Genomic DNA, 12,606 nt, shown 5'->3' with positions numbered 1-12,606 from the left:
CAAAATAGAATAAAATGCTTTGTTGTGGTAGGAAAAATTGCACTTGGTTTTATTGCACATCAAAGAGACAGGGCGAAAGTTACAATTGTGTATGCGATGTGTGTGCGTGTGTCTCCTTCTGCACATGTGTGGTCATCTGCAGAGACCATGTTGTAGAATCTGACAGCAATGCCCCTGTGGGGCTGTATTCATCTGGGGTGGATTTGGTTTTTTAAAAAGGGGCACCTGTTTTCTTTTGGTGAGAGCGAGTTATGAGGTGATTGCAGGGAGGTTGCACCATTAAAGGTACATTGTTGGTCGTAAGTGACCTTTTGTTACGATGTTCTAATTTTATTGCAAACTGTATTTTTTTCCTTTACTTTTAAAATAATTAAATCTGATATATTCTCGCTGATTTTGACCATATAAATAAATAAATAAATAATAATAAAGATCAATAAAGTGGACCATGGCAAAGCCATAATGATCTGCCTTCAGACAATAATTCTGATTGCTACAGTGCCAAACAGGACTTATGGAGGCAAATGTAAACTCAAAAACACTCAGCTTTATTGCTGGATTTCAGATAAAACAGAAAACTAGCTAAACTGAGAATGCAAAAAACTAAACAGGTAGGCAAGCTGGCAGATGGGACACACAGTGTAGAATGATGGACGACAGTTCGACGAGCAAGGGAAAACGCAGATACTATATACAAGAGGTGAACAGGACTAAGAGGAAACAGCTGGGAGACACGGCTGACACTGATTACATAGAAAAGACGAAGGAGCACACAAAACTGAATACACTGACATAAGACACAGACCTTCAAAGTAAAACAGGAAACTCAACACACATGCAGAGACACAGACTCAGAACTGACTGAACAGGAACAGAGGGAGTACAAAACCAAAACCTAAAAACTAGCAAATCCTAACAGAAGACATAACCAGAATAAATAAGAACATAAGATAATATTAACAAACACAAAACACTGAGTCATCAGACTCAGGACCATGACACAGTTTTACAGAGAACCATTAAATACAATATTTCGTGATCTGGATGAAAATGGTCAGTCATCTTTCAGCTAAAATGATTGCAACAGTAACTAAAATAATAACTCGTTACACCAAAATATATAGAAAGAATGTAACGTAAAACATGCTTTGAGTAGATAAGCTACACCAGCTTAAGACCACTGGATGCCACTCCTCAGATAAGAACAAGAAAATGAGGATGCAGTTTGCACCACATAATTCGGACAACTGAAGATTGGAAAATGTCATCAGTTCATATTAATCTCAATTTCTGCTCCTAAAATTGAATGGTAGAGTCAGAATCTGGCAGAATGGTGCATCTCCCTGTGCATCTCTTCATGATCACAGTGTTCTGATCTTCTGATGGTTGCTTCCAGCAGGATAACACACCGTGTCACAGAGTCCAAACATCTGAAACTCTTTTTTAATCTGACAATAAGTTCACTGTGCTCAAATGGGCTCCACAGTCACCACAGTCTTTATCCAACTGAAGAGCTTTGGGATGTGGTAAGAGGTTCTGAATGTGGAGCCAACAAATTTATGGCAACCGTGTGATACTATCACATCAACATGAACCAGTATCTCAAAGGAATGTTTTTAGCAGCTTGTTTAATCAATGCTGTGTAGAATTAGGGTAGTTCTGAAGACAAAAGTTAGTCCAAACCAGTCCGTGCAAGACATACTACTAAAGTGTCTCATGAGTGTAGAATCGATGATGTGCACTGATGTACAACAGTGAGACCAAGAAGAGGAAGAAACAAATAATAATAGTAGCGAAAATGACAATAATAAACTCTCTCATCTGTTATGTAAAAACCAACAGTCATTTTGTAAAGGTGAGAATTTGTGTCACCATATGCTGTGTTGTTCTTTGAAGTATTTGTCATGATCTCACTTAAGCACATGCAGGAAGTGAAATCTATATTTCTTTTTTTGTGCTCCTTGTTATCAGACTGCTGCCTTTAAGACTGTTAGTTAATCCCTGCACACCTCAAGAGATCACATCAATAAAACACGAAAAACAAGAAGCGTTGAAGTGTAATTCCTGACTTCACCTGATTTGAAGAGACATCACTGAGTTATCACCATGGCAGGTAAATATCTTTTAAAAGTAATACAAGAATGTTATATATTTAAAGTTTAGCATTTTTCAGAGTTCTTGAAAATACATGTTTATAATGTGTTAAATCTGTTAAGGCTGTACATAGTAGAAATTCAAATACTGTAATTTAAAATTGTATCACAATTTATTAAGGGTGGGACATGATATATATATGCATATATTTTAATGAATTAGAGGTTTTGTAGTTAATTAATCTTGATTAATCGCATTTAATCGCACAAGAAACAAAACACAAATGGGGTTTTTTTTATTTAAAAGGGTTTTAGTGGGTGATGGAATTAAACAATAAACATGGACATGAATATTGTAAACTCCAGCTCTTTTAATTTCTGGGGGGAAAAAAAGACAAACTAACCTTTTGTCTAAGTCTAAAACTGTACTCACCTCTACCATGACCATGTGTCTACACTAATACACTATAGCTATTAATTTTCACTGCTTGTGATGAGAAATAAAAGAATAAAATAAATAAATAATAAATACCTACTCTCTCTCAGCAGAATATAATGACACAGAAGACAATTACAGCAATTACAGTGATTTTGATTATGGAGACTATGCTCCAGCCAACTCTACCGATGTAAAGGAATTCAGCCAAGCGTTTCTTGCTATTCTCTATAGTTTGGTTTTCATCCTGGGCTTCATAGGTAGGTGTGTCTTCTTGTGTCTATATTGTGGGGATTGTATTGTATTTACACATTGCAGGGATCTGTTGTCCCTTATGGGAACAGAAAGCACATTTTAGGCCTAAACTCTGTATGCAGGTGTGTTTATGTGCAACACAACAACATGAGACAGAGTAAGAGACAGAAAGAATATGTAACAGTGTGACATTTACACTTATTGTATCTTTTCTCACAAAGGCAATGGGCTAGTGGTGTGTGTCCTGGTGAAGCATCGCAATCAGTGCAACCTGACAGACATCTGCCTCTTCAACCTGGCTCTCTCTGACCTCCTCTTCGTCTTCACGCTGCCTTTCTTCTCTCACAACGCCAGGGTCGGCCAGTGGACTTTGGGAGACTTCATGTGCCGTTTGATCTCCGGCTCTCACCACATTGGCTTCTTCAGCAGCATCTTCTTCATGGTTGTCATGACGCTGGACCGCTACATGATCATCATGCACGCTCACAGGGTTGCACGTTATCGCACAAAGAGGGCAGCCATCATTCTGACCGTGCTCGTTTGGATGCTGAGCTTGTTTGTGTCTCTGCCAGATTTTATCTTCATACAGGAAACAGAGGAGAACCAGGAGTTTGGATGTGACTATCCCGAGGAGAGAAAAATCTGGGAGCGTTACAACCTGTTCACCACAAATGTGCTGGGTCTTGTGATTCCCGTGCTGGTGGTAGGTTGCTACTCCAGGATCATCCCCAGGCTGGTAAACATGAGGACCGCAAAGAAGCACCGCATCGTCAAGCTGATCATCTGTATAGTGGTTGTATTTTTCTTGCTCTGGGCTCCATATAACATTTCCCTTTTCCTGGAGTTTCTTCAGGACAGAGAAATAATCCTCAATGATGAAACCTGGTACAACAATATAAAGCTGTCAATAACAGTGACTGAGGCATTAGCTTACACTCACTGCTGTCTGAACCCCATCATATATGCTTTTGTGGGAGAGAAGTTTATGAGACGAGCCTTGCAGCTGCTGAAAAAGTTGATGCCTGGTTACAGCAGAGATCTGACAGACAGCTCATTCAGGAGGAGCTCAGTTATGTCCAGGGGCTCTGAAATCACCTCCTCCTTTAAACTGTAGAAGGTGGAGGGCAGTTGTAAGTATTTTGTCATGAATGTTTCACCCTGTTATTACTGCAAACTGTGTCTCATAGTTTTTTCATTCATTTGGTCACTTCTATCTGACAAATACCACAGTGTTCTTCACCTGTGTGGCACCTTCGAAATGTGTTTGTACACCTTTGAACTTACAGTATTTTTTTCCCCTGACTGTAAAATTTAAATGTACTCATTACTTTTCAATGCCTTTAATGTGTGTTAGCACTGCCAATTTACAGTATATTAATCACCTTCGACTCTAATTATCAAATTCTAATGTAAATGCTGCCTACTTATAAAATTAACCTGTTAGCTGTGCTGGCTGCTTTACAGAATCTCGAGTATCTCACTATTTAATGCCCTTCCCTTCTCAAGCGGAACTAAACTTGCTGGTCTGTTAAACTGAACCTGCTGTTTATTTCAATGTGTAACTTTCTTCTTCTTCTTTTTTATGACCTTGCAATTTCGCAGAAGCACATCAAAAACAGCATACAACAATTTCCGAGTATCTGAAATAGCTGAAGAAAGAAGATCTGAAATAGCTGCATGTGTGAATCATGTGTGAATCGTAATTCTCTCTACTTCCATATTGCTCTCTGATGTTTAGCCTGATATTGTTATTTTGTTTGTTGTATTATGTTGTGGTTCCTTGTATTTGTCATTATTTGCCAATGGAGCTGATTGGAGTCAGGCATCCAATCATCTCTTATCCTGATTTTGTATTATAGCTTTATGAAGACAATGAATGATACTGCAGATCTTAAACTTATGTCAACTGAAGGTCATCAATTGGATTGTCACACTGGAGAAGTACATTATTCCTTTTGAGAAGAATATTTGTTGTGAGCATGTTCTTTTGTTTCTCATTGTTATTGCAATGAGAAATTCTGTACACAGAGATGAAAAGAAAGAAGATCAAAAGTTCTTTGAGATGGAGGTAGTTGTTCACATTCATAAAACAGCAGCATGATGTCATATAGAGGAACATTAGTGGAGGTGGATTTCATAAACAGTTAGAACATTCAGGGAAAGTTGATCAAGTTAAGCTTTCTAATTACTGTTGTTTATACAGATTAGTATTATAGATTTTTTAAAGAAGTATATCTGAAAAAAAAAAAAAGAAACAAACAAAACAACTCTTTATCTGGGGAAGTAAATTTCAGGAAAAGCAGCAACAAGCCCCTTCATCTCGTAAAATTAAATTAATCTTTTTTTTTTTAAAAAAAGAATAAAGACATGATGAGTCTTCTAGGTGTAAAAATAAATGTTTTTGCCACTGCATCAAGAATTACCTGGGAATAATAGTTCAGTAATTTAAAAATAATGTAGAATCAAATAATTTGGAGATTTCATATTTTAACATATAGCATGTTATTAAAAGAGAGTATGAGTATACACTTACTCCTCATATAAAAAGAACAAAACATGCCTTTTCAACTGCACATGAACGCAAACATCTAATCAGCCAATCACGTAGCAGCAACTCAGAGCATTTAGACATGCACATGAGGTTAAGTTGACCTCCTGAAGTTCATGGTAAGCATCAGAATAGAAAACGTTAAATTGTGCTGTAAGTGTAGAATCTTTGACAGTGAGACCAAGAAGAGGAAGAAACAAATAATAATATTTATTGAAACGATAATAATAAACTCTCTCATACGTTATGCAAAAACCAGCAGTCATTTTGTAAGGTGTGAATTTGTGTCACCATATGCTGTGTTGTTCTTTGAAGTATTTGTCATGATCTCACTTAAGCACATGCAGGAAGTGAAATCTGCTTTTTGTTTTTTTGTACTCCTCATCACTTTAAGACTGTTAAAGTCAGCAGTCTGACTTTAACCAACCAAATGCTCAGTGAGTACCTCTGGCAGCAGAAACCAAAAAATGAGGAGGAAGGTGAGGAACAATCATGGAAAGACCCAGTGGTAATCGGAGTACTAGGTGTGGTGACTCCCAAATTAGGCAAGTGGCTCCAGCAGATCCCAGGAACAACATTGGAGATCTCTGTCCAGAAGAGCGCAGTCCTAGGAACAGCTAAAGTACTGCACAGGACCCTTGAGCTCTCAGGCCTTTGGTAGAGGGGCGAGAGGGGAAGTAAGTATATATGTATATACTATTATATCTTACAAGATTTCAGATGTAAATGCTCACTATTTACAATATGCTAATTTCTTTTACGAATTTCAAGTGTATTGGATACTTTGTCATCATTTGTTTATAGCAACCTGAAAGCGTTTGATTTCTCACACATTTTTTTGAGCCTACAAGTTCAAACAAATAAACCAAAATAAGCATACAAAGACATCAGATCTTTTTCTTTAGAAGACCTGCACTTTGTCTTGCTGTCATTCAGATATTTCTATCTAGTTCCCCATTACTTTCGGATGCATAGCTTTATACACTTCTTTTTGGTTATGGTTCTTATATTTGTCATTAACTTTCCACTTGAGTTGATTCAAGCCAAGCATCCATTTAGCTGGTATTCGGATTTTGTTTTCTGAAAACAATGAATGATAATGCAGATCTTGAACTTACTTCAAATGAGGGTCATAAAGTGGAGTCATATTGAAGAAGTCCATTGTTCATTCTGAGAATACACTTGCAGTGAGTATGTTCTTTCACACAGTTATGAGTAGTTAAGTAAGTCAACTAGTTAAACTCAACTTTAGGTCTTTAATTCCTCATAAGATGTTGTTAAAATACACTCAGAACATTTAAGAAGTATTTAAAAAAAAAACAAAAAATAAATACTGTTTTGAGATGCTCTAAAGACAAGTAGGGACCTGCTGGATCCCAAGACAACAAAAGAGGTGAGGCAGTTTCTGGGGCTGGCCGTTATTACCACAAAGTTAGGTTTGTACCTAACTTTGTGGAACTAACCAGCCCTCTGACCACCTTCACCCGGAGGGCTGCCCCGAATCTAGTTTAGAGGACATAGCAGTGCCAGGAGGCATTCTGTTCTCCATAGTGATGCCTTGAGCATAGGGCTAAGGCCATTTTGTTCCAGCAGATAAGGGAGGGGTGTACATCAGTCAAAAGTTATTAGAGCATTAGAATGGCTACAGTAGCTTAGGCTCCCTGGTGGTGAAGTGTGGCTTGTGGCTCAGCTGCAGGGGAGAGGTATTGTAGTGAGTTTTGGGGGCAGTGACAGAGCAGGCTAGCTGGCACAGGTGTCACTGACAAACTAATCAGGTCTTTTCCATATTTAAAGCAGTAGCACGCTGGGATGGGTGTGGGTGGGGAGAGAGAGACAGTAATCAGTCAAACTACGCAATAACAAGGTCACGTGTTGGCCAGCAAACACCGTGTCTGCAGCATCATGCTGGAGTTTCCTGTAGCTTGAGACGTGCTACAATGAACCCTCATGAAAATCTCAGAGAAATACATTCAGCAGCTTGCTGCATCTACATTATAAGTGATTCCCGCTAAAGTATCCTGTGAGTGCAGAGTCTATGCTGTGCAGCAGTGATGTGACAATGAGACCAAGAAGAAGAAAAAACAAGTAATAATAGTAGTGAAAATGATATTATTAAACTTTGTGACACATTAGGTAAAAACCAGCAGTCATTTTGTGAAGGTGTCAATTTGTGTCACCGCATGCTTCGTTGTTCTTTGAAGTATTTTTTGGCTGTCTAGATGTTGAACAGACTCCTGATAACGATCTCACTTGGGCACGTACAGGAAGTGAATTCTGCATTTCTGTGTTGTGCTCCTCTTTATCAGACTGCTGACAGTGAGACAGATTGTTCATTTCTACATATCTAATAGGATAACAACAGTAAAACAGAAAAAAGCAGCTGAAGTGCAATTCCTGACTTCACGTGGTTGGAAAAGACACCACTGAGATATGTTGGGTGAATACATTTTAACAGTAATACAGAGTTTCTGTATATTTGTTGTGTAATATTTGTAATATTTTTATAATGTGTAACATATATAAGGCTGTACACACTGCTGTTTGGATTGAAATCCTAATGTTGCAACTTAAATAATACCATAATTCATGTTTTCTGTTTTATATATCGTCTAAAGATCTTTTGATTTCAACATCTTTTGTGAAAAGTAAAAAGATACGTACTGCCACAATCGCTTTGAAGGTGTCCTTTATATCCTTTATATCTGCTAACATCTACAATCATCTCACCCAGTGGACTTTTGGAAACTTCATGTGCCGTTTGATCTCCGGGTCTCACCACATTGGCTTCTTCAGCAGCATCTTCTTCATGGTTGTCATGACACTGGACCACTACACGATCATTGTGCACACTCACAGGGCTCGCACAATGAGGGCTTCCATCATTCTGAACGTGCTTGTTTGGATGCTGAGCTTGTTTGTCTCTCTGCCGGATTTTATCTTCAGAAAGGCAAAAGAACAGGAATCCCAAGGGGTGAAGTGTGACTATCCTGAAGAAAGCGTTATGATATGGGAGCGTTATGATTTGTTCACCACAAATGTGCTGAGTCTCGTGATTCCCTTGCTGGCTGGTAAACATGAGGACCGCAAAGAAGATTGTCAAGCTGATCATCTGTATAGTGGTTGTATTTTTCCTACTCTGGGCCCCATATAACATTTCCCTAAAGCGCTATACAAATACAGGCCATTTACCATTTTCCTAAAGTTCCTTCAGGAAAGAGAAATAATCCTCAATGATGAAACCTGGTCCAAAAGTGTAAGGCTGTCGATAACAGTAACTGAGACCTTAGCTTATACTGAGCCTATTTAAAAGGATAGAAGGTGGAGGGCAGTTGAGAGTTTTTTGACATGCACTTTTCACGCTTGGAAAAAACAACAAATAAACTCTTCACCTGAAAACTTTCTTTTTTCTGCCTCTTATTTGTACAAAAATGTCACTTCTCAGAAAACACCTTGTTTTGGGTAAATTAAATTGAAGCAAAAGCAAGAACAGTAGAAGTCATTGCATAAAATCAACCTAATCTTTCATTAAAAACAAGAATGAGTCTTTCAGAAGAAAAGATGTAGAGGACTTTCTCATAGGATCAAAAATTAAACAGTTCAGCAATCTGAACATAATGTTTGTTTTTTGTAAGATTCAAATATTTTGAGGATTATATATTTTTCATGTACAGTATGTTAATATAGATTCAAAAATTACGAGTGACAGCTCCAAAGTGTGTCACACCCAAATACAAGTTTAAACTACTCCATGCAAAGAAAAGTTATACATTTACTGCACGCATCAATAAACTTGCCCGTTCAACTGCACATGAACACAAATATTTAATCAGCCAATCACATGGCAGCAACTCAGAGCATTTAGACATGCAGACATGGTCAAGTCAACCTGCTGAAGTTTAAAGTGAGCATCATAATAGGGAAGAAAGTTGATTTCAGTTAAAGTTACAATGAACATGATGTGATTATTTGTGCCAGATGGGCTGATCTGAATATTTAAGTGTGCAACCATCTCTAGTGTTTACAGAAAATGGTCCAGAAAAGAAACAATATACAGCCAGTTATCGTTGAGCTGGTACAATTGCAACATTAACTCAAATAAAAACTTGTTACAACCAAAGTATGTAGAAGAGCATCTCTGAATGTATAATATACATTGATCTAGATGAACAACAGCAGCAGAAGACCACACTCGATGGTGCTCAAATGGCTTTCACAGCCACCGCAGCCTAAATCTAACAGACCAGCTTTGGGATGTGGCTGAGCTGGAGGTTTGTCTTTATGAATGTGCAGCCACCAAATCTACAGCAACTGCACGATGCTATTACATCAACATGAACCAAAATCTCTGAGGAATGTTTGCAGCACCTGTTGAAGGTAAACGTGGGTCCAAACCAGTATTAGTGAGGCATAATGGCTAAAGTCTCCTGTAAGTGCACAATGTATGATACTGAGCAGTATACTTAATGAGGCCAAGAAGAAAAACAAATATAAATAGTAACAATATTAATAATAATAAACCTTCTGTCACTTTAAGAGATAACGTGCAGTCATTTTCTGAAGGTGTGAATTTGTGTCACCATTTGCTGTGTTGTGCTTTGAACCATTTTCTGGCAGTCTAGATTTAGGGCAGACTCCTGATAAAGATCAGATTTGGGGACGTACAGGAAGCAACATCTTTTTTCCCTTTTCTGTTCTCATCAATAGGGGACTGCAGAACTTTTGATAGTTAGTTCATTTCTGCACATCTAAAGGGATCACATCAGTAAACGGGGAAAGGGAGCCTTGAAGTGTAATTCCTGACTGGACCTGGTTGGAAGAGCCTTCACTGAGATATCACAATGTCAGGTAATTATCTTTCAACGTTAATCCACAATTTAAACTATTTAAAGTGTCATGTTTTACAGAGTTCTTGGAAATTTACTTGGGTTATAAACTGTAATGTTCAAGGCTGCACGCATTGTCACAGAGATCTAAAACCAAATGCTGTGACTGAAACTACGTCAAAGTTACTTCATGATTTCTAATTTCATCTTTAATCTAGAGATCTTATTTTTACTGTTGTTTTTTTATTAGGTGATGAAAACATATAAAAGTTATTCACTGCCTTAATATGACTTTTACACCTGCTGTTATCTCAACCATATATCTGTTATTTTCAGAATAATTATAATAGTAATTTTGTAAAATCCCAGTAATAGTGTAGAAAAATTTCAAATGTGCCAAAAAAGAAAACAAAAAAAGAATCTACATGAAAAATCATAATAAGATAGATAAACAAAGTAAATGAAATAATCTGTCCTAGATTTATAGCTGTATACCATGTAATGAATTTTAATCCTCATAAAACCAGTTTTCAGATTAAATCCTGTTTTTATAAAGTTTTGGCTCAATGAAAATGTTCCCAAGAGGGAGTACCAATGAGCACCAATAGGTTGCAAAATCACCCCCACTGTCAACTGCCTGGGGGGCCAAACCAGCAGACGTGAATGGATTATTTGTGGTGCTCATAGCAAAGGAAAACCTCCTTTAAAAAAGAAACATATCATCAGCAATAGGTTGGCAATTCAACTGGCACTTGATAAGGGTTGAAACGGCATTACGAAACCAAACCTAACACTTTGATGCAATGAGCATTTGAAAATAAATCCAGTTAACCTCCAACGGCAGCATGTGTTTACAGCAGTAAAGAAGTCTTTGTTATACTGTTATGCATCTTAACTGTCGGAGCCTGTGCTGAAATTAATATAAAAAATAATCATAGTAAATCTTTCTCTTTCTTTCTGCAGGGCAAAACGCCACAATCTGTGATTACCCTGAGAACGACACAGGCTTTACTCCCACCTGCGTAACTGAAGTAAAGGACTTTAACAAAGTGTTTCTCACCACTCTCTACAGTTTGGTTTTCATCATGGGATTCATAGGTAGGTGTGTCCTCTTGTGTGTATGCTGTGGAGATTATGAGTTTCTACACATTGCACAGACCTCCTTTTCTGGGAATTTCCATTTTGCATACTTTAAAATATGTATGTAGGTGTGTGTATGTGAGACACAGATGAAATGGGAAAGATGTTGTTCAACATATAACAGTGTGACAGGTACACTTATTGCGTTTTGTCTCCCAAAGGTAATGGACTAGTGGTGTGTGTCCTGGTGAAGCATCGCAATCAGTGCAACCTGACAGACATCTGCCTCTTCAACCTGGCTCTCTCTGACCTCCTCTTCGTCTTCATGTTGCCTTTCTACTCTCACAATGCCAGGGTCGGCCAGTGGACTTTTGGAGACTTCATGTGCCGTTTGATCTCCGGCTCTCACCACATTGGCTTCTTCAGCAGCATCTTCTTCATGGTTGTCATGACGCTGGACCGCTACATGATCATCGTGCACGCTCACAGGGTTGCACGTTATCGCACAAAGAGGGCTTCCATCATTCTGACTGTGCTGGTTTGGATGCTGAGCTTGTTTGTCTCTCTACCGGATTTTATCTTCAGAAAGGCAAAAGAACAGGAATCCCAAGGAGTGGAGTGTGACTATCCTGAAGAGAGCAAAATATGGGAGCGTTATGATTTGTTCACCACAAATGTGCTGGGTCTCGTGATTCCCTTGTTGGTGATGGTAGGTTGCTACTCCAGGATCATCCCCACACTGATGAGCATGAGGACTGCAAAGAAGCACCGCATTGTCAAGCTGATCGTCTGTATAGTGGTTGTATTTTTCTTACTCTGGGCCCCATATAACATTTCCCTTTTCCTGAAGTTCTTCCTGGAAAAAGAAATAATCCTCAATGATAAAGTCTTCGACGAAAATATAAGGCTGTCTATAAAAGTGACCGAGGCCTTAGCTTACACTCACTGCTGTCTGAATCCCATCATATATGCTTTTGTGGGAGAGAAGTTTATGAGACGAGCCTTGCAGCTGCTGAAAAAGTTGGTGCCTGGTTACAGCAGAGATCTGACAGACAGCTCATTCAGGAGGAGCTCAGTTATGTCCAGGGCCTCTGAAATCACCTCCACCTTTAAACTGTAGAAGGTGGAGAGCAGTTGTAAGTATTTTGTCATGAATGTTTCACCCTGTTATTACTGCAGACCGTGCCTTGTTCATGTTTGTTTTGTTCATTTGGGTGCATTATTTGACACATACCACAGTGTTCTTCACCTGTGTGTCACCTTCAAAATGTGTCTCTACACTTTTGGACCTTTTGAATTTACAGAATCTACATCTTTTTTCCCCCCTGACGGTTAGATTGTAAATGTACTCAATACTTCTTTCATGCCTTT

General features: G+C 38.4%; 2 protein-coding genes and 1 pseudogene across 2 annotated transcripts; all 3 read left to right on the top strand.

Moving 5' to 3' along the window:
- Positions 1 to 2,635: 2,635 nt before the first annotated feature.
- LOC102786607 (C-C chemokine receptor type 5-like) lies at positions 2,636 to 3,898 on the top strand (the record flags this gene model as incomplete). Its single annotated transcript, XM_087847907.1, has 2 exons — positions 2,636 to 2,789; positions 3,006 to 3,898. Coding segments are annotated over 2 exons (1,047 nt in total), but the record flags the coding sequence as incomplete, so codon positions are not given.
- A 1,901-nt stretch (positions 3,899 to 5,799) lies between these two features.
- Positions 5,800 to 8,666, top strand: LOC148100457 (C-C chemokine receptor type 2-like; annotated as a pseudogene).
- Positions 8,667 to 9,742: 1,076 nt separating this feature from the next.
- On the top strand, positions 9,743 to 12,355 carry LOC102793155 (C-C chemokine receptor type 2-like). The gene is made up of 3 exons (XM_087847906.1): positions 9,743 to 9,758; positions 11,119 to 11,253; positions 11,457 to 12,355. The coding sequence occupies exons 1-3, from the start codon at positions 9,743 to 9,745 to the stop codon at positions 12,353 to 12,355; spliced, it is 1,050 nt and encodes a 349-aa protein (XP_087704032.1).
- The last annotated feature ends 251 nt before the right edge of the window (positions 12,356 to 12,606 follow it).

This window comes from Neolamprologus brichardi, chromosome 11 (genome assembly GCF_056152115.1).
Source record: "Neolamprologus brichardi isolate AB-2024 chromosome 11, ASM5615211v1, whole genome shotgun sequence".
Lineage (NCBI taxonomy): Eukaryota > Metazoa > Chordata > Actinopteri > Cichliformes > Cichlidae > Neolamprologus > Neolamprologus brichardi.
Note: the sequence above shows the minus strand (reverse complement) of the source record. Positions and strands in the feature narration are given on the sequence as shown.

Coding starts and splice junctions, on each gene's coding strand:
- LOC102793155 (XM_087847906.1), top strand. Junction 11,254..11,456: donor TTTCATCATGGGATTCATAG/GTAGGTGTGTCC, acceptor TGTCTCCCAAAG/GTAATGGACTAGTGGTGTGT.